Here is a 27,300-nt window from a genome sequence, read left to right on the forward strand (position 1 = left end):
GATCATTACTTCGTAGAGTGGCGGCGCAGGCCCCCATTTCAGACGGCGATCGCTGAGCGACCGTACTACGACCAAAATTTGATTTGTGTGACCCTTGATTTTATGATTGGAATATGATGCAAGATGTAAACGTATGATTCAAAATACGACAAAACACACAAAAACATAAAAAGAATCCTTCTTTGTCTATGAAATTCGTTGAGCTATATGCCAAATCTTTGGTCGCTCCGCGCCGCTGTCACAGTGCAGTCGCAGCTTCAAGTGTAAAGCCCCCCCCTCTCACTGGACCCGCGGCACGCTGGCGGCGTTGCTGCGTCCTAAACTGGATTTGTGTTACCCTTGACTTTATAATGGGAATATCATTCAAAACGTACAAATATGACCAAAAAGACAACAAAACACACAAAGCTTAGAAAGATTTGTTTTTTGTCGATGAAATTCGTTGAGTGCTTTGTCAATTCGATCGGCCGCAGCGACGCCGCCAGCGTGCCGCGGGTCCAGTGAGAGGGGGGCTTAAGAGGGCGTAAGCTTAAGTTGTGCACGGCTACATAGAAGAGAAGGTTGGGACGTTGCTTTCCATTATCGAGATGTATGGGTTCAATAGATATCATTCATTGTTCCATGAGGGTTTATTGGTACATTGATATTTTAAGATAATATCGATGATAGATTTCATTGCTCAGTTTGCTATGTAACATTACCTTCAATTCCAGTTGTAAATGATAATGTCCCACTGATGTGTGTAGAGGTATGGGTGAGTTACCGTCTTTTCACAAGCCTATTGCATTATAGACTGCTTGATCTATTGTAGTTTAATGTAGTCTCTCAGTATCAAATTACTTTAATGTAAGACACATTGAATTGCTGTTCTTTGGCCTGTGACATCCCTTAAGGTTAATGCGTATCTAAGATTTAAGTAAATGAGTATCAAAGAGGTTCTCTGAGTTTTGTCTCTTTTATTCTTCAACCGCCAAACAGGAATGGTGCTTCTGTGTTACATTGCTGCGTTTTGTATCAGGATTTGCGTTGTTAAATCATGGTTTCAAGCTGCTCAAGGTACGATATGTCAAGGACGTTGCTTTGTTTGCTGGAGGTGAAATTCTGTGATGATGAATGATAATATCATATCAGCCACGGACGCAGGAGTACCCAGCTGGGCCATCTTCCCTGCAGTTCCAACCGGGACCGCAGGAGGACGCTGTGCAGAAGCCAGAGCTGATGGCCCTTGTCGCAGATGGCACTGCAAGAATACGTGAGAACGAACAATTTAATAATTCTGTACAGATTATTTGCACCACTTAGATTTAATTTCATTACTTAGAAAAACTGATGAAACTGCATATAGGCAGAGTAGTAACAGCCGATATATCTGGTCAAGACAGGAAAGATAGGTAAATGTTGAATAAAGAACACGTAAAAAATCAACACCATAGCACGTCCAGGTCAAACGATAGACAAAACGGAAGTTCAGATGCAGTAACAAGGTCACATAGCAGGAGGCCCAAAAGAGACATTCGACATAGAGAGACACATCCAAAACTACAAATTCATTTTTCAGGTAGATAATCAAAGAAAGACAACGCAACGGAATGTTCCCTACCTGCACAGTGGATACCGCCATCTTGGCTCGTGCAGGCCCAGTCAAACGGACAGGGGTTCGGGTCGCACAGGTTGACTGGAATGCAAGATACAAGATATGAATAGTGAGACAGCATCCTATTTCTAGAAGGCAACCTTGCTATTAGTAGAATAGATAAGCTGATTAAATGTAATCCGTGGTATAAAATCTAATATCTACACAGTACGTCTGTTCCAACATACTTCATACATTGTTATACTGACTGATTTAAAATAAAGATAACAGCTAGACAATGTATAGACTTGGGAGTTGATGAAATAAAAACACTCTTGCCTTTTTCACAGTAGGTTCCCGTGTACCCTTGCGGACAGGTACAGAAGATGCTGGAACCGTCAAAACACGAGCTGCAGATTCCGCCGTTCTGACACACGTTCGGCTGACATGACGTCACATCTGGAAAATGTAATAAGGCCCAAGTAAATGTACAATTATAGGCTATAGTTCTGCAGTAACGCACAAGGTGAGATGTTCACTTAAATCCACGTCCAATAATAAGACAATATGTTGTCTTATCAATGGCTGAAACATGTATGGTGTCAGAAATCATGTACATGACTGGACTTGTGTCTTGAACCAGCATGTCCTTTTGCTTCGGTCCCAAATGGGAAAAGGGGCCCCACCGGGTAGTTCACGGGATTTCTTTTTGCACTTTCGGGCCTGACCCCCTACGTGGCCTCGTGGGACACCCTGCGACTGCCGGGCTATTTCTAGGCCTGGCCGGGCACCGCGCGCGGTGACTTTGACTCGGACTTAAATTCAACGCGGGACCCAGTAACAAATAGACGCGATGAGCTAATCGTGCGAGCATCGGGAGCTTCCCCCCCCCCCCCATCCGTACCCGGAAGCCCACCGGGACAAATTTGTAGCTTCGGGACCCTGCCGGGACTACACCCCCTGCGGGCACCGGCGCAATTGGCATCAAAGCATTACACAGGAAGCATTGAGTATTATGTACTCACTAGTTTCGCAGACGTACTGGTGTTGCTCGTTACATGACTGGTAGGTTCCCATGTACCCCACGGAGCTGTCCAGCAGCACACAGATGTCAATCTTGGCACTCCTCTGCATCCAGGGAATAGTCGCTATATATGGTCAATAAACAGTGAGCATCTTTGACATTCGTAACATCAACAGCCAGGCGCGCTGCAGTAAGTAGCCTTTGTCTGTTAACGTTAGTCTAACCGACAACGACATCCCTACATGGGCAAAAAAAGGTTCCTCTAGAGCGAGGATGACTCAACCCTGGAATTGTACATGTCAATGAGTAAGAGGAACTACTGCATATATTTTTATTGGACCAGGCTTTATTCCAAAATTTGTTGTGCTTTCACCATTTTGCTTTTCTCTCTTTGTCTACGTAGCTCAAATACAAACATGGCTCAAATGAGGTATTGCTGATTGGTATGGTAGAAGAGAAAACAAACACGTGGTTACCCGACAAAGGAGTATTATCTGTACAGTCACACAGTCCGAACGGAGAGACGCTGGTGCTGGTGGAGGTCCAGGTGGAGACGTCATACCCCAGCTGTATGTAGCTGGCGAGCAGCTGCTGGTCACCGCTGTCCTTGATGTCTGCCAGGTGACCGCCCATGCTGTTACAGGCCGCGGACGCCTCCTGGTAGGGCAGACTGTCGTTGGAGAAGTGGTAGCACTTGTCTATGTGCAGTACTGCAGGGGACAGAGACAAAGCAAGATGGTGAATGGCTGTATTTAGTGTACATGTATTACATTACATGCATATGAGGTGTTTTACCATTTCAACTGATGATAGCTGCTCTTTAAAGGCGGAATCATGTCCCACATGCCGTTACTGACAGCCTAATGAACGGATTTTGTTAAACTGCACACTGCCATGTGTTTTCTTTCTTTGCCGAAACAATACATTCCATCTGGCCTTTTGCTGTAAACGGCATGTTCAGTCAGTGGGTGACATAGAGACAGAGCTTTGTTGCTATGTAAGTCATTATCGGTGGGCTAACATTGTGGTCACTTTGTCCACTGTGTGAAGTCCTCTGTATTGCATTAAGATGTTCTCTAGTCTCTAACATGTATCTATTATTAGTAAGTATTATGAAAAGCATACCTGTTTCACAGTTCTTTCCCGTGGTGTGGGGATGACAGGTACAACTGTAGCCGCCCACCTCGTCGGTGCACGTCCCTCCTGACACACACGGGTTGCTGGCACAGCTGTCAATCACTATAGGGAATCAGACATGAAGAAACACTTTTACAACATCCAGGTCATCCAAGAAATACAGACGAGGGGTCGTTCAGTGTATCTTACACTGCCTTTTTACTGGGGGCTGCGACCGCGCTGCGACCGCTGAACGACAAAAATTGACAGCTTGCTCGACTTATTCCATAGAAAAAGAACCATGCGCCATATTCCAGTTATGAACCCAAGGGTCACACAAATCCGATTTCGGTCGCTGTACGGTCCCTCAGTCATCGATCGTTAGTTAACTCACGGCGTCCATTTGTTACCCGGTCCCGCGTTGATTTTGTGTCCAAATTAAAATGATTCGGGGTCCCGGCCGGGCCCAAAGATAGCCCGACAGCCGTAGGAGTCACCCCCGAAAATGCCCCCAAACAGCCCTGAACTACCAGGCAGGGCCAATTTTTCCGATTGGGACCTAAACATAACTTGTAATGGTTTATGATAACTTGTGAAAATATACCAACCTTTATCACAGTGTTCCCCCGTCCAGTCCTCGTCACACAGACATGTGTAGTTCTTCAGTCCGTGTACACAGGTCCCATGATCACATGGGGAGATCTGGCACTGCCGAGCTGTGAAAGGTGTCAATTTTAATTAAGAGTGTCATTCTGTTTTCTACCTGTCAACAAGCAGCTGCAAAGGTTACTTATCTTCATTGCCAACGGTGAACCAAGCAGCTACGACGAAAAGTATTCGATGTATGTTTGTGAATATGCTCAAATTGGCAGGTATTATGAATTATTTATTGTAAGCAATATACCAGGCATTCGAGCATTGTGTATAATAAACGCTATGGTTTTATAGGTTTTAGATGATAGCAAAATAGAAGTATTCTGTGTTGATTATGTTGATGAAAATTTGATTCAGGGAAATCCTTACCCGCACACAGGGCGTACATGTCGTTGTAGTCGTCTCCGTTCAGTTGGCCGCCGTAGTTGTACCTGATCCCGTGGCTGTAGGCGTGCCGGGGGTAGTACACAAACGTGTAGTTCAGGGCCTGACAGGTATAATCTGACGTGGTCCCACACAGCTTGTTGGCGAGAGATGTTGTAGTTTTACAGTTGACTCCGGCGTGGTCGAACTTGATGCAGTTGTCGCTGTAGTAGTATGTGTGATGACACGGGTCGTGGCCTGTGTACCAGCAGGGGTAGCTCATCCCTACCCGCTCACACGTGGCCTGGATGTTGGCATTCATCATCGTGCCTAACACACGGATTTTAAAAAAGGCCCACCCGTCCCAGGTTGTCAGGTACTCCTGATGGCCTTGTAAAGAGGAAAATACAACTTAGATTCTAGAACTTTCCGAGAGTGTCGGCATAGCCACCCTTCCGCGTAACACCGGCAAAACAACATCTAACATATCAATCAACGCAATCATGGTAAGGAGAATTTTTCCGTTTTGTGTTTTCTTTTATATCGTATTTTTCGTTCACGCAAGCTACCCGGTCGGGCCCCGCTTTAAAATGTGACCCTAGCATAACCGGTATGTAACACATCAATCAACGCAATCTTCCACATATTAGTAATGGTTCTTACCAAAATTGTGAATTCTGTTCTTTGCAGAAAAAACATCTGTTGTATCATAGTCATAGACATTTCCTTGATATCATGCAAGAAATATTCTGCATGTTACCCAATATCGTAGGCATTGCTGGTGAAACATATACAAAATTCCTTCAACTTGACGCTTTGTAAATGGTTACATGTATGCCACTAACGTTACGCTATTGCATCACATAAGCGTATATTTCGTATGTTTGTATGAATAACCAGTCATCCTTACTTGCACACAGAGCGTACTTGTCGGTGTAGTTTGCCCCTGTCATTCCCCAGTGGCCAGTGTCGTAGTCAAGGCCGAAGGCGCTGTCGTCAGTCTGCCAGCCGGGGGAGTACACGAAGGTGTCGTCGAGCGGTTCGCAGGTGTGGGCCTCGACGGTCCCACACAGCAGGTCCGAGATCGCGTTCAGGGTACGACAGCTCGCGCTGCCGCCGTCAAACGCCACACAGTCCGCCCTGCCGTGGCTGCACGCCCCGTGGCCGGTGTAGGAGCAGGGGCTCCACATCCCCGCCTCCTCGCACGCGGCCTTGACGTTGGCGTTCGTCATGGGGCCGACAGTGGGCACTTTGTGGAAGTCCCACTCGCCAATAGTGGCCAGATACTCTTGCTGGCCTGTCAGATTTTAGAAAAATCATAATTTAGTATCTAGTCACATTTTTAAAAATAAATGGTCCCAGGAACCTTTAGTGGCGTCGTGTTGACGTAACGGTTAGGCTGTTTGGCCCAGAACCCAGACGTCCTGGGCTCGAATCCCACGACATGCCACCGATGTTGTGCACTGGGGAAAGGCACTTAACACGACTTTTCTCACTCCACTCAAGTGTGAAAATGCGTACCTGACTTCGGTTGTGGAGGTAAAAGGCGGCGATGAAGAGGGGTGGGCTCCGCCTTCCAATATCGCGCACTAGACACAGTGGATGACAGCCCACTGCCCCTACAGCCTCAAAAAAGGCTATTTACCTGCCTGTCTATACCTTTATTTCGAATTCTTTTATCATATTCAATCCACCCAAAACATGATGAGAGTACATTCTCTCTACAATTCAAAGCTTTATGAATATGTTGGATCTTGTCTTTTGTTCGATCTTTTCGAATATAGCATACCCACCTGTGGAAGAGCCCGTCCACGCGACGCAAACCGCCACAAAAAGAAGAAGCCCTGCCATCCTTGCCGCCGGTCAGGTTAGAGTCCGACTTTCTATGGTGTCGTGTACGGTAATCCGTCCGTATGTGTATGTTTACTCCTATACCTCGTCCCTAGGCCATGGGAACCACACACATGACTGGGGGATGGGTGTTATATTTATGGAACAGCGTCACTGGTAATCAGGTCATCTGTAATATTGTGTACTAACCCTGGTATATCTTTGTATGAACAATACGCGTCCATCATACGAGTGCAACCTTAAAGCTACTAAACCAGATAAAAACTTTGAAGGCAAATCTCTTTTTACTAGGTGCCGAAAAACGTGGTTTCCTCGTAACATAAGCTTTATATAAAAATGAATGGCCACTGTACTGCAAAGTTAGCACATAACAGGACATGTACGCAATGGCAGTACTTGAAGCGCTAGATAAACATGAATGTGTGTATTTTATCTAAAGGGTCACGACCCTACATCCGTCCACCTGTATACCTTGAACAATCAGTAACTTCATATAATCTGTCTAACTGTTATGGAGCAATAAAACTGTTATTCAACCAAAAAAAACGGACTAGCCAGAATTTTCGGCTGAATCGCTCAGTCCTCTTAAAGTTATCTGATCAAAGAGGACTGAGCGTTCCAGTCGAAAATTCCAATGAGTCCAGTCTTAGAGTCGGATAACAGTTGGTTCTATAATGCAATTCTCCATCTCAGATTAACTCTCATTCTAACTGTTAGAATTTCTGTTGAAGGTACCGCCCGAGATGTGGTAGATGTTAACTACTGTATGTATTGCAGCAAGAACAGACAACCCAAACATGACAACACCACTAAAACTTCATGGACCTAAGATTGAACCAGGAACGGCAGAGGGGTCGCATCTCCTCCTGTTGTTTACCACCATTCTCCCGGTTGCTCAGCTGTGTGATTCTCATAGCCTTGTGGCTCAAAAGAAATGTTCACTTTTGACCAACTTCTCCTCGTCAGCAAGATATTAGGTGATGGCTGTCTTCTCATGGCTGGTGAAAAAAAGTTTTAAAAAAAAGAAGCTAATGCAAACAAAGCAGAACATTCATACCTGGGTGAAATGTACAAGTTATTGTCAGAAAGCTGGGAGAGCGTGTGAGTGAAATTGATGGCAACCAATCTATGACAAATCTGAACACAACATACTTCTTTTCTCCCTTCTCGACCTCTTTTCGAGCCACAATAAAACAATCAAAGAAGCCGGTATTTTCCACAAACCTTTTTTATTCATTTTGGTCTTCTTCCATGACAAATAACAGCCGTTAATAAGACATAAGCTTCCTGGGTTTTATCTGGTAATTTGCATGTACCGAGGGCAAGCCGTTTAGATAAATCTGATGAAGGTTATGATCACATGTTAGTCACTAAGACAGTAGTACCCAGCAGGGCCATTCTCCTTACACGTGAGACCCGGTCCACAAGAGGCCTCGCCGCAGAAACCTGAACTGGTGAGCCTCTTTTCAGATGGTACTGCCGAGGAAGACAAAAATGTATTAGATGACATGCCAATGTCGTGCTTTGTCTTTAATGAATAGTCATGTTTGGTCAAAGATGAAATGGAAATCTCTTTCAATGTCGACTAGACGGACCAGCCTCCAGGGCGTACAACTTATCCAGCATTGGCCACCATACTGAATCTACTAAAATAACTCTTTACCAATACTGACATAGTATCATGTGTATGTACGGGATGAAAACACTTGTGGCACTGACTACTCTCAACAAGCCATTGATTCATCATACATGCAGGCATATCAAAGGATATCAGAGAAAGAGGACTTTGGTTTACACATGGAAGCTCTTATACAGAATTTCGAAAGCCGGTAACTGGCAAAAAAACGTACCTGCACAGTAAATCCCGCCATTTTGGTTCACACAGGCCCAGTCCAACGGACATGGATTAGGGTCGCACCAGTCAACTGTGAGTACGATAGGAAATGTTGATATTGAATACAGATCGCCTGTGTAGGCGACTACTCCAATTAGTTTACAAAGAAAGAAATTCTGTTTGCAAGGATCAAGAGTCAAGAGTTAACAACCCCAGAGCACATTGGAAATCGCTAAGATGGCGACATGTCCCCCCTGGATGAATAAAGAATATCAAATGAAATGAAAATGAAACACATGACAGCCTACGATAGATGAAATGCAAAAACCATGATGAAGCATTTCTCAATCTAAAGATCATTCCAGCAGAAGGATCGGACAATAGATTTTGTTTGCTACAAAAGATTGAAAACTGAATGTAAGTTTAACTGTTCATGGGGGTGTGTGTGTAAGGAAGAACGTGTTACCTGTCTCACAGAAGGTACCGGTGAATCCTTTACGACAGTCGCAGAAGACAGTTGAATCACCAAAACAAGAGGAGCAGTTCCCTCCATTTTGGCACTCGTTGATTCGGCATGTCACAGCCTCTAAAGAACAACAGAAGAGAAACATTTAGCACCGGCGATTTTATCAACATCATTTGCGATACGCTCTAAAATATTTGCTTTATATCTTTATATCTTTATACATCAGTGTAGTAAGCTGTACATGGAATAGGTACAAGTACTGTTATGTGTTTTCTTAATCCCATTATTTGTTTATCCCTGAAAGTAGACAATCTGATTAGTTAAAGGCAACGTTAAAGGCACTGTTAATCAGACTTACCTGACTGGCAGACGTAGTTGTGCTCCTCTGCGCATGCCTGGTAGGTTCCCGTGTAGCCTACGTCACTATCAAGCAACACGCACATGTCCAGGTCCGCAGTCGAGTACATCCAGGATGACGTCACTACAACGCATGATTCAGAAAACGAAATAATCACAATACAGACTAATTTTTAATGCTTAATGTTTAGGTCAATGGGAACAATCCAAGGGACCGACAAAATGGCCGCTATGCAAAGGTGACTGCTTATACAGGTTTGACTGTACTCGCGACATTTGTAAGATGCCAATTGGTTAATGATACACCAAAAACTGTCTCTATGTGCTTCATTAGATAATACTAGTACAGTATCAGTTGTGAGAAAAAGCTACTAAGGTGACCGTTATGCCTGATGAGAAAAGTAGTGCGTTATGGTCTAACTTGAACATATAACACTAATATTGCATGGAAGTCAAAAGTAATATGTCATTAGGCCATTGTTAATTTGATTATATGGATGACATCCTCTGGGAACCTTTAATAAATGCATGCGAATAAAAAAAAAAGCTTTGCAATAAAAAGCTACCTCCATTATGAAATCTACGTGGTCAGGAAGGTTGAACATATGACTAAACACACAGAGTATGGCATACCGAATAATCGATTCTTCATTTTCGTTCTTTCACATCTTCTTCTTTGACTTTGGCATTCTACACCATTAGCATCCATTCTCCGAAATATATTTTGGCAATTTACGGCATGTATTTGCTCATTCTGTAGCTTCTTTGTACAATCACCAGTATGGTTCTTTTGTGTGTGTGTGGTAACGGACGACATTTGATGCGCGCGGATGTCATCCTTACAATCAAATCAACATGTCCTTACCGGAAAGGGGTGTTCCATCCGCGCATGTGCACAGAGACATGGGCGAGATCTTGTTCGATGTCCAGTACGAGACGTTCCGTCCGTCGTCCAGATAGCTGGCGAGCACCTGTTGGTCAACGGGTTCGTTGACTTTGGCCAGATGACCTTCCATGTTCAGGCACGCCATAGAGGCCTCCTGGTTGGGCAGAAGGTCAGCAGAGATCCAGTAGCACTTGTCGGTATGGAGCACTGCAGTGGACAGAAATTAAATGCAAGAAACAAGCATGAATATACCTAAAGTAGATCCTCACAAACATCTAGATATCTAAATCCCAGTGTGATATGTTAGTTTTCGTAGTTACTGACAAAAAAACAAAGGGGGAAATGAAATTTGGTTCCAACTTGATGGATTCACGAAATGTAATAAAAAGAGGTTAAACGAAGTTCCTTGAGGCGATTCTTACAATGAATGTCCATCAGTTTTTACACTGACTGTATATGTAAAGAAATATGGGCAATGCTGAGCTTTACAGGAAACTTCCCTCCTGTAACCCTTATTCCAATACCTGTAAAATGTGACATTTGGAAGATAAGAAAGAGTATACGTAGAGAGACTACCTGTTTCACAGCTGTTTCCGGTTGTTTGTGGAGGACAGGTGCAGCTGTAGCCACTCTCCTCATCCACACAGGTTCCCCCGGATAAACACGGATTACTGCTACAGCTGTCAGTCACTGGGGAAAAAGTAAACTACTCAGAAAACTATGATAACAGCCTTGACGTAGTTAGCTTGAAGGTGGAAGAAAATCATCTAAGCTATTCTACGATCGGCCTGTAGTAGATAGATGTACAAATATTATAAGTGTGACAGGTCGTTCACAGCAATATAACCAGCTACTACCGCGCCGCGTGAATCTACCGGCTATATGCTCGATTTACACACAAGTTTTGAGAGTCGACTAGAGGCTGTGTGTGAGGAGCTTTGGGCTGGATTTTTTCTACTAGAAAACGATACTTCAGTGTCTCGGGTTCTCCTTGCACAGTCCTGGCTCGACTCCAAGTCGACTCAACAATGTGTGTGTAAACCTGGCCATAGATAGGCTGGAGAGACTGTTCACTCACATGTATCACAGTGGGGTCCACTCCACCCGGCGTCACACAGACAGGTGTAGTTCTTCAGGCCTTGCGCACAGGTCCCGTGAACACATGGGGAGATTCCGCAGTGCCGGGCTGAAAAATCACACCAACTTTGTCATTTTGTCACACCAAGTTAGAGAAAGCCACTTACCGATACAATGTTGACTTCTTCAAGTACAAGTTATCAATCTATCAGGGAAATTTGATTTCCAGCTAAATAGGCACATTAAAGTTTTTTACTTGGAAGCAATGGGTGGGAGTAAAACGAACTACTGTTCAGAGAATACTAAATACTTCATCAGTTAGCCACAACCACAGAATATCACTGAATACGTGAATGCTCGACAATTTTAGCGAAAATCATTTAAGCTGTTCGGAATGACCACTCATCCAGAGTCGCGACTAACCTGTACACAAGGCGTACATGTCGTTCTTCCTGTATCCGCTCGAATCGAACCCGTTCTGAACCACGCCGTAGGCACTATCACGATAAGCGGCGGGATATTTGACATACGTGTTGTGCAGAGCCGGACAGCGGTACGCGTACGCGATGTCACACAGGCGAGAGGAGAGGAACGCCAGGGTGTTCTGGCAGGTGCTGGAGGTGAGGCCGAAGCTGACACAGTCGGCTGACCAGTGGGAGGTACACGTACCCAGGCCTGTACCGTAGCAGGGGTAGTCCATCCCCGCTAACTCGCAGGTGGCCTGTAGGTTAGCGTTAGTCATCGAACCTTTCACACGAACTTTGTAAAAAGGCAGTGTATCCCAGGTGGTCAGGTACTCCTGTTGACCTTGTAGATGAAAAGAAGACATTGAACAATGTTAATGATATACAACTGTATTCCATGCTTACTACTACTTTTGATATTGTTGATAAATATGTACATCGAAATATATAAGGAGTTGGGTAGTGGGTGTGATCATTCCATGTTGAAGATCCACCAATATAATTTGAAATTGGAAAATAAAAACTACACAACATCGAAGTGTAGGAGTACGCTTGTCATCTGCGTAGCGTTATTGTTTGAACCTTTGTTTATCAATGAGAAGCTCAAATAGGCATGCAGGTCGATTTTCATTGAGGTCATGAGGGAAGAGGTAAGGGTCAGATAAAATATAACAGAGATACAGATTACATCATTATTGGTAATTTGATATCAAATAAGTTTACGTTTACATCAAAGGAAACTCAAATATCCTCACCTGCACACAGAGCGTACTTGTCGGTGTGATTGGCCCCCTCCATGCCCCAGTGGCCCGTGTCGTAGTCGACTCCGTACGCGCCCTGGGAGCCTGGCTGGTACACAAAGGTGTCATCTAGAGCCTTGCAGTCGTGTGCATCCGCGGTCCCACACAGCGAGTTGGACAGAACGCTCAGGGTACGACAGCTTCCGCCATTGGAGCCGTCCAACGTGACGCATTCTGACGTCCAGACGCCGGTACACGTCCCGTGGCCCGTGTAGTAGCATGGGTGCCACAACCCCTCGGCCTCGCACGTGGCCTTGACATTGGCATTGGTCATCGGCCCTGAAGCACGAACCTTAAATAGGTCCCATCCTTCAAGGGTGGTGAGATATTCCTGTTCACCTGATTATGAAATAAACAAATGAAAAATAAGGGAAACATGGAAAAATGAGAAAGTGACAGGACGGCTTCTATTGTTTGTATGGCATGATTATGTCGCCCTTCATAACATTATTCGAATCATACCATAGATCTAAACAGCACATTGGTACATATCTGTTAAGTGATTATTAATATATTCTTAGGATAGTAATAGTCAACATTAAACAAACAACGTCGAGACACAATTCAAAACCTTTGATCTTAGAATAGTAACACTAAATACACATTAAGCACAATTTGACAAAACTCCTACTACAGACGTTAGTATGTTACAAACCACTCGCTCCTAACTTTTCAGGTAAACTCTAATGTTCCTTACACCCTCTTCCACAAGAGGCTGGGACCGCGCTGCGACAACTGAGCACCCAAAAACTCAATGAATTCCATTTTTTTAGATCATACTTTAACATCGTACACCATATTCTAACTATAACATCAAGGACCACACACGTCCAATTTTGGTTGTTTTACGGTAGCTCAGCAATCGCCGTCTATAGTGGAAAGGGGTACAACGCATCATGTAAAATATATCATAGTTCGTTCTATTAACCATTTATGCTACCCTTAGGCTGGTTTATCACAATGATTGTATATGGAACTCGTAATGGGTTACTTCAGTCATGATCAGAACAGAGTTGTCTGTTGTTCTTTATCTGTGAAAAGGAATATTGCAATTTGCATGAAACACATACCTAGGTGATTGTTACTATTCAAAGAGCTAATAAAGTCATCTCAGTTCAATTCTGTGACATGACAGGAGTTGTGCACTTTTCAAAGCGTAGGCAACACGTAAAGTGTGTTATGTATTTTCTAGATTCTTAGTAACTGTTCTGATAATGACATTAGCACTGTACCCACCTTGTGAAAAAGCCGGCCACGCGCTGAGAGCAGCGACAAACGTTAACAGGACGAGACTCCACATCTTTGCTGCCCGTCGGGTCCAGACTACGTAATGTGTGTAAGGCTATTACAAACGCTGCGGTACATACCCCGTGACAAGGTCGTGAGAAGCGTACAGCTGACTCACAGACAGAGGTGCTATTTTTGTGGCTGGGCATCGTACCGTAACGAGATCCCTCTCATACATTTTCGGACACAAAGGTCTAAGCTAGCGAAGAATAGCATCATTCACTCTTTCGTTACGTGCTGATAAAACAAACAAACAAGCAAACAAACAAACAAACAAACAAACAAACAAAGACAGTACAGTCAAACCTGCCTATAGCGGTCACTCAAGGGACTGGCCAAAATCGACCGTTATGGACAGGTGGCCGCTCTATAGAAACGGTTGATTTCACGAGCAATAAGTGGCACATGTTTTCTGTACCCACTGAGAAACATTTATTCACATCATAAAACCTCCTTGTTCACATACATGTAATCAAACTTGGTCTACCGACCACTTCCACAAGACGACCCGATGCTCGGCTCAAGATGACTGCTTTCGGTAGGTCCGGATTTTTCCACAAGCAATTTATAAAGTCCAAGTCGATCCATCGATCCGCCCCCAATCCCGGAGCACATGCGACCAAAATGTTGCCGAAGACAACCGTGTCATTTTCAATTGCGCGGCGACATCATTTATCAGCAAATAATTGCGGAATTTCACGGTAAAATCAGCCTGTTTGGGTCGGATTCCTTGCCGGGAGAAAAAAAAACAAAACAAAAAACAGCTGCAAGATGGCTCCTGTGAGGTCAAAGGGTCATGGGATAGTCTACTGTAATGTGGGTGCAGCTGCAATGTGTGAGTTATGATTTTACTCTACATTAGATAGTACAAAATGTAAACTTATTTCGTCAAAGAAGTTCTTTGAATAAAGAGAACAGAATATACAAAGAATGGATGACTTAATAACCTTTTCTTAGAGGATAAAAGGCATCTGTATTTTTTTAACAAACTGCTCGCCCATGGTACTACTAGTGAAGTAACCCAAGTAAACAAAGCGTCCCGCTAGGACCACGCGCAAGAGGCTCTGTTTGTCTGCAAATTTCTGGCGTCTTTAGCGGTTTTGGAAATTCAAAACCCACACCAGGAGCAAAATAAAACCATGCACAACATTTTCATGGGTAACACTGCAGCTATAATGACAATTTTTTTTCTGCCGAGATTTGAAAGAAGGTTCCCGAATCTTGCGGCGACCATGCGCCGGGACCGTTATCGGCAGTGTTTCCAGACCCGCGGGACCGAAAATCGTGTGGCCGCGACCGCGTTGGACAGGTGACCGCTATAGCCAAATTCTTAATGCTTATGTCAATGGGAAAAATCGAAGGGACCGACAAAAGTGACCACTATGGGCAGGTGGCCGCTATGCAAAGGTGACCGCTAATACAGGTTTGACTGTAGTAGATAAAAATCAGACGATACCACCAGCTGGATATGTTATGTTTTTCTAAAACGGCCACTCAGAGAAGTAGGGTACCTCTTCAACTCGGCTTTTATTGTTTGTTCGGGAATACAAGGTATATTACAGGTAACGTTAGCCTTCGTCGCAGTCTCTCGCTCTTAAACCTTTATTTAGTCAGGCTAACGTTACAGGCAGGAAAGCAAAAGCATGTTCCTCTAGGGGGAGCCAATTTTCAGTTTTGATAGATACCAAATTGTCATTGACTGAGAAATTAGAAAGTTTGTCGCAAGGGCCAAAATGCCACCGGCTTTTCGTACGTCGGCCACGGATACAGTTGGTTGGGCCTGCCTCAATCTGATGCAAATCCAACCGGGACCGCAAGAGGACGCAGTGCAGAAGCCAGAAAAGGGCAGTCCTTACTGGAGTTGCTCAGTACCACCATGGAAAAGTTTTATAACGTTACCGACAGTTAGTTAGTGGGTGAGTGTGATAACGCCAGCTTACACCATCCATTACATAAATAAATGTTGATTTTGTTTTCTTTTACGCCCTGCTGTGTGTGGAGATGTAAAAGCCAATGTAGAGAAAAAATAACCCTTGAATCAATGGTGTGCGGATGTGTAAATAGTGTCATAGATTGACCTTAACTCTTTAACACCGGTAGTTACTTTGTCAACTAATCGATTCCGTAACATTGGCACGTTCCTCTGAAGCAGCCTGAAGCATATTTATTTAATGGTTAGACAGTCTACGCAAAGAGACAACAGAGAGGGGATGGTTCAAGTTGTACTGTTTAATTGGTAAAGCAAGAAGTGTTGAAGGCCAATAGATGCGCCTTTGGGCCATATTTGACATAGACCATACATTGTGCAGAGCAACTTGTCACTTGGCCATGGGTCGCTTCTGGCTTGCAGTGGCCCCTGGTCCCACATCAGCCACTGATGCAGAAGTACCCAGCCGGGCCGTCCTCCATACAGGTCCGCCCGGGACCGCAGGACGACTCGGTGCAGAATCCAGAAAGGCCAGTTTTCATTCGGGTTGGTACTGTAGTGGAAGAAATTCAATGTATATTGATACTGTCTATTCGGATGAATCAAAACTTTTCACAATTAAAGGTCACTTTCCTTATATTGCAAACGTTTAAGCCATGACTGAATGTCAAGAGACATAGGATGTCAGTGGTTCTTAGGCAGTGAGTTCAGCAGACATACACGTATCCATAACTTAGACTTTACTCGGCCACAGCAAGTGAATTTTATGAATGACATCCTGCATGTCAGTGCATTCGTAATCATTGATTCTAGCCTGATTTTGAAATTAAAGAATAATATTTGTTCCGCTCCGGAGATGTTTAACATGCGAAAAAATATCGAAAATGGGAAAATATGTCGGATAGTAGCCTTGAGCGTACTTGTAGAAGTGACTCTTTTGGGGCAGCTGTAATTTAGGCAGAACTTGATAAAATTTAGGCATTTTTTTTCACACATCTTATTTTTTCTCACACTGTCGCATTAGATTCGGAGTCTGCAAAGGATATCATCAGATTTACTTGCTGTGGCCTAACATACGAAAGCACAAGTAAACACATTGATATATATATATATATATGTTTGTTTGTTTGTACTGTCATCAAAAGATCTTATACCTGTGCAATGGGCCGCTCCAATATGGACAATGCAGTCCCAATCAAACGGACAGGGGTTGGGGTCGCACGGGTTGACTGTGGGAATGGAAGGATTATAAGGCAAACTTGTAAAACCATTCTTTCAACATTTGTATATGAGAAACGCTATGGGTACAACACATCAAGTAAAGTCATACTGAAAGCATCAAAATTTGAGAAATGGTCTGTAATTTGCATATGTAAAGGCATTACCTGTCTCACAGTAGGTACCGGTGAATCCTTGAGGACAATCGCAATGGACAATGGAATCGCTAAAACAAGAGGTGCATATTCCTCCGTTCTGACACAAGTCCGGCTGGCATTGCAAAGCGTCTGTAGGTACATGAAAGACATGCTTTGAGCAAACAGTTTATACGTGAAGTATTGCTGACAAATTCCTGAACTTGAATTACTTTTTTAGGTTTTTGGTTTCATGACGTTGTCGCAGAAATACTTAGTCTACCAATGGGCAACACAGTCGATTTCCCATGACCGTATCGACCTGGATGTTGTAATTAAATGCATGCATCTACTCACCGGATTCACAGATGTAGTTGTGTTGCTCCAGACAGGAATGGTCGGTCCCCATATAGTTCATAGAGCTGTCCAACAGCACACAGTCGTGGTACATCCAGGAGGGCACTTTAACAAATAGAGCATTCAAGAGAGAAATTCAGTTTTAGAATTCACCCACGACTCAATTGACAACATAAACCTTTCATATCTTTTGCGTCCTATCTCTAATGATCTTTATGAACTTCATTGTTTACTTGCATTTAAAAATCTCAATTAACCGCTAGTACCAGATCCTCCTGCGACGTTGGCGATCCAAAACGATACGTCATGCACATGGTTGAGGGAGCTGACCAACATCTGCTGTTGTGCAGTTTCCTGAATATTCACTAGGTGCCCCCCCTTATTGTGACACACAGTAGAGGCATCCGGATTGGTCATGCTGTCGTCAGAGAACCAATAACACGTGTCACCATGAAGAACTAAGAATAATGAAACAAAAGAAGGTATTCGTTACACAGCGAACAATAGAAAGATACGGGTTTAAATACACTGTTTCTTCATAGGCATCACTGAAAAGGCAATGTGTTACATCTTAGGTGCGGAGAAATTTGTTTGTTCCTAGACGCGAGTGAACGTTCCTTGTAATTCGTGAAAAGTATCATATGGACACACTCAAAACCAATGGCAAACGGACATGTTTTAAAAAGACAATGAGGAGTACGTATCAAAGAGAAGAAAGAAGGAAAATAGTACTTCATTTCAGAGATAGGAGTATCTCAATTCAGGCAAAAATGATATCGAAAATAAAATAATAAAAAAATAAAAAATAAAAACAGACGAGTTGATGAAGGCATTTACCTATTCCACAGTTCCGTCCTGTTGTCTGTGGGGGGCAGGTACAGGTGTAGCTGTTCAAAGCATCCTGGCAGGTCCCTCCTGACAAACAAGGATTGTTCGCACAGCTTTCAGTCACTACAGGAAAGGAAAGGTCAAGAAAAAAGGTCATTTCACTGTGTTTTCTTGGATGCTATCTACTTAATACTGGTACTGCGAAACGTGGCATAAGACACGCCACTTGCAAAGCTGCAGCGAATCTTTTAAAACTTACAATTAGTAAAAAAACCCACAAATAATAGTATGGAAGGAAGCATATGTCTGAAGTGTCTATTATCGTATACGTAAGGGCCCTGTCACACTTGTGCGTGTATACAAGTCTGCATGAATTGCGTATAAACAGTTTTTTTTAAGGGTTAAGTTTGCAGCCGAAGAAGTAATTCCCTAGGTTCGATAACTAGGCTGCACAGCGGTGGGTCAAAGTAGAAAACAACTTCTTTCCTGCAAACTTTATATAAACCAAAAAAAGTTCATGCGCAACTCATACGCACTTGACTATACGCACAAGTCATTACAAAATATCCCTTTAACTTATCCATTTGCAGGATCTAGGAGACGTCATGATGTATGTCGTCAGTTTTTTTCATAATTTCGCATCAAATTCATAGTAGACTGCATTACTACATAGAACAAGCTGGTGCAAATGGAAAATATGATATATACAAGGATAACTGTAAGTTCCTACATACAACGAATTTGTCAAACAAAACATGATAAACGATTTCTTAGAACAGAATCGAAATCGAATGTGCCATGATTATAAATCACCATACATCTATCACAGTAATCGCCTGTCCAGCCATCATCACACCAACAGACTGCTAAACTGCTGCTGTACTGGGCGCAGCGGCCATGGACACACGGGGAGGCAATGCATTCCGCGACTGAAGAAAAAAAAAAAGAAAGTAATGTTCATGCGCTCTGTTCTGTTCCAACTATTTTTAAACATATGTGCCTCAATACTGAATTGACTATGACTAGTTTTCATCCACATCCCATATGACTTTGTGAATCATACCATTATTGATGAATAACCGAACAATGCAAAAAAAAAGCACCACCTTATTCCAGGGGATCATTGCTAAAGCAAACATACATTTCGGCCATGTTTACAATGCGAAATCAACGTCAACATAAAACACATGCTCGATATATGGACAGTATTCGCGTGAATTCTAGATGTCGGCGCAAAGCTCTAGCAACTCGTCGTCCACGTTGTACCTGTAATAGCCACGAAGCTGTCATCGAAATATCATCTGAAGTTCTAGGTTTTGTTAACAATTTTATTCATACTTTCATCATGTACAATTTATCATTTTTCAAGACTTGCTTTGATTATTCACTGACACATGCAGAAATTCTATTTCAACTTTGCAATAAACAAGAGTCAGAATAATTAACTGTCATAAGATCTATTTCATCAGATAAAGAGACCTCTACCTGTGTGACTTGTTCGTAACTTCCTTCAGCTTAGTTTTGAGAGAAATTTCCTACATGTGCTGTATGTGGAAGTTTACACAAATTGTTTCTTTACCTGCACAAAGAGCGTACAGGTCGTAGTATGATTCTCCAGACACCAGGCCGCTCTCTCCGTATATCACCGCTCCGCTTTCAGATCTTGCGTGGTACACAACAGTGCCGTTCAGAACCAGGCAGTCGGAGGCATCGGTGGTTCCGCACAGGTGGTAGGAGAGAATCTCTGTGGTTCTACATGTGATATCTGCATGGTCGAAACTGATACAGCTAGAGGAATAGTAAAGTGATGAATCACATGTCCCATGACCTGTGTACCAGCAGGGATAGCTCATTCCTGCATACCCACAGGTGTACCGGACTTCAGTATCCGTCATCTGCCCGTCAGCACGAACTTTGTAGAACATCCATCCCTCATAGGTCACCAGGTACTGTTGGTGTACTTTGGAAAGAAATATTTCAGTAGTGGTAACGTAGCACTACCAGTCATGATGCACCACCAATTATCGTCCAATTTGGGTCATACAAATATGACCAGGTGTATTATGTAAAATTGAGTTCCCATGAGCAATAAAGAACGACTGGTATGATCCTTAGTTGCATCTCCTTTATACAAAATAATGGAATGTCTGAAGTCGGGACAAGTTCCCTGGAATCGTTATGCATGACGTATTTCACATGTAATTCGACACCACGCACTGCATGTTTTTCTAACTCGCACAATAGCTATCATATTTCAAAAGTAGCTGACGTTAAACCTTTCTTTGATATTCAATATCTATTGCGATTCGAGGCATGAAACTCTTACTAGTTTTACGAAGGTTTGGTACAACCAAGCGACCCATTCACCTACGCTACATTTTCGCACGTCAAAACATTATTGCAATGCGTTTATCACGTGAACTTCACGTGCCACTCGGCGTGGTTGAAATTGATTGAACGATATTATTATCTTTAATAGCATTTAGCAAGCGATGGGACAAATAGAGTTCGTCTGTAGACTACTTTGAACAATTTATGTGCATTTCGTTATTAGACATGTTCTTCAAGTAGATCGCTAGAAGCAGAAAGACTCAAGTGAACGATTATGGGTAACCCTATCAAAGTTATTCATCGTTAGACCTCTGTATAAATACATGCTCGCACGGCGTTATACAGGTGGAGAAAAGGTTACAGAAGATTTTCATTTTAAAAGAGCTGATATTTCGACCACCGCCCAGCTCCCGACCACCACCCTGCACCCGATCACCTCCCTGCACCCGACCACCGCCCTGCACCCCACCACCGCCCTGCACCCGACCTCCGCCCAGCTCCTGACCACCGCCCAGCTCCTGACCACCGCCCTGCTCCCGACCACCGCCCAGCTCCCGACCACCGCCCTGCACCCGTCCACCGCCCAGCTCCTGACCACAGCCCTGCTCCCGACCACCGCCCTGCTCCCGACCACCGCCCAGCACCCGTCCACCGCTCTGCTCCCCACCACCGCCCAGCTCCCGACCACCGCCCTGCACCCGTCCACCGCCCTGCTCCCGACCACCTCCCTGCTCCCGACCACCGCCCTGCACCCGTCCACCGCCCTGCTCCCGACCACCTCCCTGCTCCCGACCACCGCCCTGCACCCGACCACCGCCCTGCACCCCACCACCGCTCTGCACCCGTCCACCGCCCAGCACCCGTCCACCGCCCAGCTCCTGACCACCGCCCTGCTCCCGACCACCGCCCAGCTCCCGACCACCGCCCTGCTCCCGACCACCGCCCAGCTCCCGACCACCGCCCAGCTCCCGACCACCGCCCAGCTCCCGTCCACCGCCCAGCTCCCGACCACTGCCTAGCTCCCGACCACCTCCCAGCTCCCGACCACCGCCCAGCTCCCGTCCACCGCCCAGCTCCCGACCACTGCCTAGCTCCCGACCACCGCCCAGCTCCCGTCCACCGCCCTGCACCCGTCCACCGCCCTGCACCCGACCACCGCCCTGCACCCCACAACCGCTCTGCACCCGTCCACCGCCCAGCACCCGTCCACCGCCCAGCTCCCGTCCACCGCTCTGCTCCCCACCACCGCCCAGCTCCCGACCACCGCCCTGCACCCGTCCACCGCCCTGCTCCCGACCACCGCCCTGCTCCCGACCACCGCCCTGCACCCGACCACCGCCCTGCCCCCACCACCGCTCTGCACCCGTCCACCGCCCAGCACCCGTCCACCGCCCAGCTCCTGACCACCGCCCTGCTCCCGACCACCGCCCTGCTCCCGTCCACCGCTCTGCTCCCGACCACCGCCCTGCACCCGTCCACCGCTCTGCTCCCGACCACCGCCCTGCACCCGTCCACCGCTCTGCTCCCCACCAACGCCCAGCTCCCGACCACCGCCTAGCTCCCGTCCACCGCCCAGCACCCCACCACCGCTCTGCACCCGACCTCCGCCCAGCTCCTGACCACCGCCCTGCTCCCGACCACTGCCCAGCTCCCGACCCCCGCCCAGCTCCCGACCACCGCCCTGCTCCCGACCACTGCCCAGCTCCCGACCCCCGCCCAGCTCCCGACCACCGCCCAGCTCCCGACCACCGCCCAGCTCCCGACCACCGCCCAGCTCCCGTCCACCGCCCAGCTCCCGACCACTGCCTAGCTCCCGACCACCTCCCAGCTCCCGACCACCGCCCAGCTCCCGTCCACCGCCCAGCTCCCGACCACTGCCTAGCTCCCGACCACCGCCCAGCTCCCGTCCACCGCCCTGCACCCGTCCACCGCCCTGCACCCGTCCACCGCCCTGCACCCCACCACCGCTCTGCACCCGACCACCGCCCAGCTCCCGACCACCACCCTGCTCCCGACCACCGCCCTGCACCCGTCCACCGCCCTGCTCCCGACCACCGCCCTGCACCCGTCCACCGCCCTGCTCCCGACCACCGCCCAGCTCCCGACCACCTCCCAGCTCCCGACCACCGCCCTGCTCCCGACCACCGCCCTGCACCCGTCCACCGCCCTGCACCCGTCCACCGCCCTGCACCCTACCACCGCTCTGCTCCCGACCACCGCCCAGCTCCCGACCACCGCCCAGCTCCCGACCACCGCCCTGCTCCCGACCACCGCCCTGCACCCGTCCACCGCCCTGCTCCCGACCACCTCCCAGCTCCCGACCACCGCCCAGCTCCCGACCACCGCCCTGCACCCGTCCACCGCCCTGCTCCCGACCACCGCCCTGCTCCCGTCCACCGCCCAGCTCCCGACCACCGCTCTGCACCCGTCCACCGCCCTGCTCCCGACCACCGCCCAGCTCCCGTCCACCGCCCTGCTCCCGACCACCGCCCTGCGCCCGTCCACCGCCCAGCTCCCGACCGCCGCCCAGCTCCCGTCCACCGCTCTGCTCCCGACCACCGCCCTGCTCCCGTCCACCGCCCTGCTCCCGACCACCGCCCAGCACCCGACCACCGCCCAGCTCCTGACCACCTCCCAGCTCCCGACCACCGCTCTGCTCCCCACCACCGCCCAGCTCCCGACCACCGCCCAGCACCCGTCCACCGCCCTGCTCCCGACCACCGCCCTGCACCCGTCCACCGCCCTGCTCCCGACCACCGCCCTGCTCCTGACCACTGCCTAGCTCCCGACGTTAAACGTTAGCAGGTGAGAACAATACTTGGTTGTGTACAAAGAACCTCCTATATCCTGTACATCAATGATATCGACAAAGGCATAACATCCAAGCTACGTCTCTTTGCAGATGATTGTCTAATATATCGCCCCATACACACTGACATAGACCAACAAACTCTCCAAAGCGACCTAGACAGTCTGTGCGCCTGGTCAGATACCTGGCAATTAAGATTCAATGTAAAGAAATGTTGTATATTGCATGTACACAAACCCAAAAGGTCACCACATCACACGCCGTACACAATGTTTTCAGAACCGCTTGTGACCAACAGGCAACACTCCTACCTAGGGATTATACTTTCACAAGATCTCAAGTGGACAGCACATGTCAACTCCGTCACCTCCAAAGCAAACAGAACACTGGGATTCTTGAAGCGTAACTTAAGGGAGGCCAACAGACAGGTAAGGCCTAAAGCGTACACCTCGCTAGTTAGACCCCAACTAGAATATGCCGCTACAGCCTGGGGTCCCCAAAAACGACAGCAAGCACAAACAAACGTATCACAGGAGAAGTTAGAATCTGTACAAAGACGGGCAGCCAGGTGGGTACATAATGATTACAGATACAGCACCAGCGTCACACAACTCATGCATAACCTAGGGTGGCCGTCACTACACGACCGCAGAACATTTGCACGCTTGGTTCTTTTCTAAAAAGCGCTCAACAATTTAGTCGCCATTCCCCTACAGGATTATGCCACCCATAACACCAACAACATAAGAGGCCATCCGCTCCGATACCAGACTCACTACTGCAGAACTGACTCATATAGAGGCAGCTACATCCCAAGAACAATAGTAGAATGCAACATTTTACCTCCCAACTTAGTCACAACATCAACACTACCGAAGTTCAGGTCGGGATTGCCCAACATATGGGCCTTCCCACCTCCCAGTAGCCCTTTTTGTTTGCTAAGGCACTTTTATACTATATTATTTTTCACACATTAGTTTAGACGTATTTCACTTTTTTGCATTGTTTTGTTTTGTTTTGTTGAGCACCACTTCCACCACCGGCCGCACTTAGCCATGCACCCTAGGCATGATGCCCCATATTGTTTTTTTCCCCAGTATATTTAATACTAATACTAAGACTAAAGGAGGCCTACGGGAGGAACTTTCTGGCACCTGAGCCCTCGCCCTACCACCCCCGCGAGCAGACAAAGCGCACATCTAATCAAACTTCACAGTTTTTGACGGGTAACTTAAGCATTCGCCTTTTTTTACATAGTTTTAATTGCATATGTCACCAATATACAATGACACTAAAATACTAATTACTGAAATCCCGAAAGGTAGTGGATGCTACCTGAAACGTGACCGTTTCCAAATCCACCCGGATGCTCAAGGAACCGTTTATTGCGTATCCTCTTACCTGGATGTCTAACCTTCATCGACGCAATTTTTCGGTATTCATTCAGCACTTAATCAGCAATACATAGTCATCTATTCAAATAGGAGCTAGATGTGATAGACTGTATCTGCACTTGTAATTGTATGGGAATGTTAGAAGCAGCCTGCAGCAGTTACTGCTCACCTGCGCACAGTGTGTACTTGTTGGCGTAGTTTTTCCCGTCTATGTCCAATTGGCTGGTCTCAAAGTCCACACCCAAGGCGCCATCGTCAATGTCAGTGTAGCGGTTTTCTGGGTAGCGCAGGAAGATGTCGTCAAGAGGCTGGCAGTGTTGGGGTTGATTGGTTCCACACAGGGATTGAGACAGGACGCCCAGTGTACGGCAGCTGATGATATCAGGAACATCAAGTTTGACGCATGGTGATGCCCAGTGATCGTTGCACGTTCCATAACCTGTTTCATGGCACATAACCCTCATCCCGATATTCTCACAAGCGGCCCTGACATTGTAATTTATCATATTTCCTGGCACACGAACTTTGTAGAAATCTGTTCCGTCCACTGTGGCCAAGTACCCTTTGGATAAAAAAACAAACCATCTATAAGTCATTTCATTATTGTCTGAATTCAGAAAACCTTGCTCCACAGACATGCTTAGTATCTCTGACAGTAAATTTATCTTTGAATATCCCGGCAGAGATCGAACTTTTCGACGGCTTATTGCCTCAATACAAATTCTTGTTAGGTTTCGGGCTGTCTGATATCCATAATGGCGATATCCATAAAACAAAGGAGTGTCATAAAACAAAGGAGTGTGAATTTCCGAAGGGTGGGCGGCGTCACTCAAAAAAGTGGTCATTTTCGTTTTTAATCAAAATAATCCATTCTTGTAAATATGTTGCTGATATCACCGAGAGATCAAATTCAGATCACGATTAGATTTAATACGGCTTTTAATGTCCTCCTTTGTTTTTGGTCGTGTGAAGGTCGGGGGGGGGGGAAATTCGCCTCAAAGTTTCAGTTTTCAATCAAAGTTTTGAGTTTGTGGAAAGGAATCTGTTGGTGTCATCGGCAAAGAGTATAGAATAAAGTATTGCTATGTTACGGACCAAGTGCACAGAATAAATGAGTGTGCTTCGTAAGACCGGGTCAAGTATGTGACGTTACAGATCAGGTGAGCAGAACTAAGCGTGAACTTCGTATATCGTGTTTCTTTTTGAGCTACAGTTCAATTTTTCTGGAGATATGACGAGTTTGGCCCGCTTGGATGTGATTATGACGCGGTACCCTGTCATTTGCATCTGAATGTCAGGCGTAAAAACTTGAGTCACTTCTTGCCACCTGCACCCAACGTTGAACGACCAACGAAATAAAAATGAACCCGGGGACAAAGTCGGGCTTCACGAGGCCCCCGGCAATGATTGTTCTTGTCATTATTCCATATGTAAATATACTATGCAAACGATGCCTTTGATAGACGACGTTGAATAGCATCAGCATTACATGATGATTTGTTTTCCTTTGCTGGCAACTATTAAAGAGGACTTAAGCTCTGCCCAAAAAACGACAATATAATTTGTGTGACTGTGTTTACAAAGCTTGAGCCCCGGCCCCTTCACACTTGTGTGTATATTCAAGTCCGCATGAGTTGTGTATTAACACTTTTTTTTGGTTTATGTGAAGTTTGAGGCCGAAAAAGTTATTTCTTTGCTTTGCTTCGATAACTACGCTGCACAAAGGTGCGTTAAAATAGAAAACAACTTCTGTCCCGCAAACTTTACCTAAAGCAAAACATATCAATACATACACAACCCATGCGCACATGCAAATACGGACAAGTGTAAGAGGGCCGGCCCTTTAGCCCTTATGTTCGTAACATGTACTTACTTTCCACAGAGGCTGGTAAGGCGTTGGCGGCCCCGATGAGGAGAAGGAGTGCCCACATTTTTGCTGTCTGTTGAGTTGATTTCAGAAGCTTGATGTGTGAGCGGTTTGGTCTGTGTGAGACCATTTATAACTAGTTCCAAGGGCACGGGAATCACACAGCTGACAGGATTTATTTTTATCAACTATTTAAAAGACTTTGAGCAACCGCTCGGTTGGCTGACCGGGCAAATTTAGTCACGGATGACCGATGACCGATGACTTACATTTTGGTGTCAAGACTACAGAGACTTAAGAAACCACATAAAGTCACCAAAAATCTCATCAGGCACCAGCAACATGTTTTGATATATGTCTCAAGCATATTTCGGGAGTAAACAGCACAAGTTCTTGGGAATTCTACAGAAATGTTCATGGTTTTATGTTCATGGTTTTCGCGGCAACCATCTCACCGCGAACTTAAAGCCACCGCAAACATCTTTGTCCAATACTGTAGCAGTATGTGACTATAGCGCTGTCACGAACTTAAAACAACCGCGAACGCTTCAATTTCGCCTTAGCGCTAGATAAAAACCACGCGAACCTAAATGCATTTCCAGCTTCAAGATTATGACACACGCCTTGAAATGTTAATAGACATAGTTTTTAGTGCCAGTGCCGTCTGTCATGCATTCCCTAAG

General features: G+C 46.1%; 3 protein-coding genes and 1 long non-coding RNA gene across 4 annotated transcripts; all 4 read right to left on the reverse strand.

The window, feature by feature from the left end:
- Positions 1-936: 936 nt before the first annotated feature.
- On the reverse strand, positions 937-1,815 carry LOC136429268 (uncharacterized). Its single transcript, XR_010754725.1, has 2 exons — positions 1,601-1,815; positions 937-1,240 (listed from the first exon to the last, which is right to left on the reverse strand). It is a non-coding gene; the product is annotated as an uncharacterized lncRNA (long non-coding RNA).
- Positions 1,816-1,832: 17 nt separating this feature from the next.
- LOC136429385 (uncharacterized) lies at positions 1,833-6,680 on the reverse strand. The gene is made up of 9 exons (XM_066419216.1): positions 6,524-6,680; positions 5,641-6,027; positions 4,737-5,120; positions 4,322-4,429; positions 3,723-3,836; positions 3,074-3,307; positions 2,599-2,721; positions 1,913-2,032; positions 1,833-1,837 (listed from the first exon to the last, which is right to left on the reverse strand). The coding sequence occupies exons 1-9, from the start codon at positions 6,579-6,581 to the stop codon at positions 1,833-1,835; spliced, it is 1,533 nt and encodes a 510-aa protein (XP_066275313.1). The 5' UTR covers positions 6,582-6,680.
- A 1,111-nt stretch (positions 6,681-7,791) lies between these two features.
- On the reverse strand, positions 7,792-13,826 carry LOC136430136 (neurogenic locus notch homolog protein 1-like). Its single transcript, XM_066420457.1, has 10 exons — positions 13,702-13,826; positions 12,421-12,804; positions 11,625-12,008; positions 11,203-11,310; positions 10,701-10,814; positions 10,104-10,331; positions 9,240-9,362; positions 8,882-9,001; positions 8,432-8,506; positions 7,792-8,057 (listed from the first exon to the last, which is right to left on the reverse strand). The coding sequence occupies exons 1-10, from the start codon at positions 13,763-13,765 to the stop codon at positions 7,945-7,947; spliced, it is 1,713 nt and encodes a 570-aa protein (XP_066276554.1). The 5' UTR covers positions 13,766-13,826; the 3' UTR covers positions 7,792-7,944.
- Positions 13,827-15,966: 2,140 nt separating this feature from the next.
- LOC136430135 (neurogenic locus notch homolog protein 1-like) lies at positions 15,967-26,756 on the reverse strand. The gene is made up of 10 exons (XM_066420456.1): positions 26,624-26,756; positions 24,920-25,312; positions 19,796-20,176; positions 19,035-19,145; positions 18,226-18,339; positions 17,655-17,846; positions 17,389-17,493; positions 17,065-17,184; positions 16,834-16,908; positions 15,967-16,232 (listed from the first exon to the last, which is right to left on the reverse strand). Exons 1-10 carry the CDS (start codon positions 26,745-26,747, stop codon positions 16,120-16,122), a joined length of 1,728 nt encoding a protein of 575 aa, XP_066276553.1. The 5' UTR covers positions 26,748-26,756; the 3' UTR covers positions 15,967-16,119.
- Positions 26,757-27,300: the final 544 nt, after the last annotated feature.

Source organism: Branchiostoma lanceolatum, chromosome 3 (assembly GCF_035083965.1).
Source record: "Branchiostoma lanceolatum isolate klBraLanc5 chromosome 3, klBraLanc5.hap2, whole genome shotgun sequence".
NCBI lineage: Eukaryota > Metazoa > Chordata > Leptocardii > Amphioxiformes > Branchiostomatidae > Branchiostoma > Branchiostoma lanceolatum.

Coding starts and splice junctions, on each gene's coding strand:
- LOC136429385 (XM_066419216.1), bottom strand. CDS start 6,581: ATGGCAGGGCTTCTTCTTTTTGTGGCGGTTTGCGTCGCGTGGACGGGC. Junction 2,722..3,073: donor AGATAATACTCCTTTGTCGG/GTAACCACGTGT, acceptor GACCATATATAG/CGACTATTCCCTGGATGCAG. Junction 2,033..2,598: donor CCAGTACGTCTGCGAAACTA/GTGAGTACATAA, acceptor TACATTTTCCAG/ATGTGACGTCATGTCAGCCG.
- LOC136430136 (XM_066420457.1), bottom strand. CDS start 13,765: ATGTGGAGTCTCGTCCTGTTAACGTTTGTCGCTGCTCTCAGCGCGTGG. Junction 12,805..13,701: donor GTGGCCGGCTTTTTCACAAG/GTGGGTACAGTG, acceptor TTTCATAATCAG/GTGAACAGGAATATCTCACC. Junction 9,363..10,103: donor GGATGGAACACCCCTTTCCG/GTAAGGACATGT, acceptor CATGCGTTGTAG/TGACGTCATCCTGGATGTAC.
- LOC136430135 (XM_066420456.1), bottom strand. CDS start 26,747: ATGGTCTCACACAGACCAAACCGCTCACACATCAAGCTTCTGAAATCA. Junction 25,313..26,623: donor CTTACCAGCCTCTGTGGAAA/GTAAGTACATGT, acceptor TTTTATCCAAAG/GGTACTTGGCCACAGTGGAC. Junction 18,340..19,034: donor AGGCGATTACTGTGATAGAT/GTATGGTGATTT, acceptor CCTTTCCTGTAG/TGACTGAAAGCTGTGCGAAC.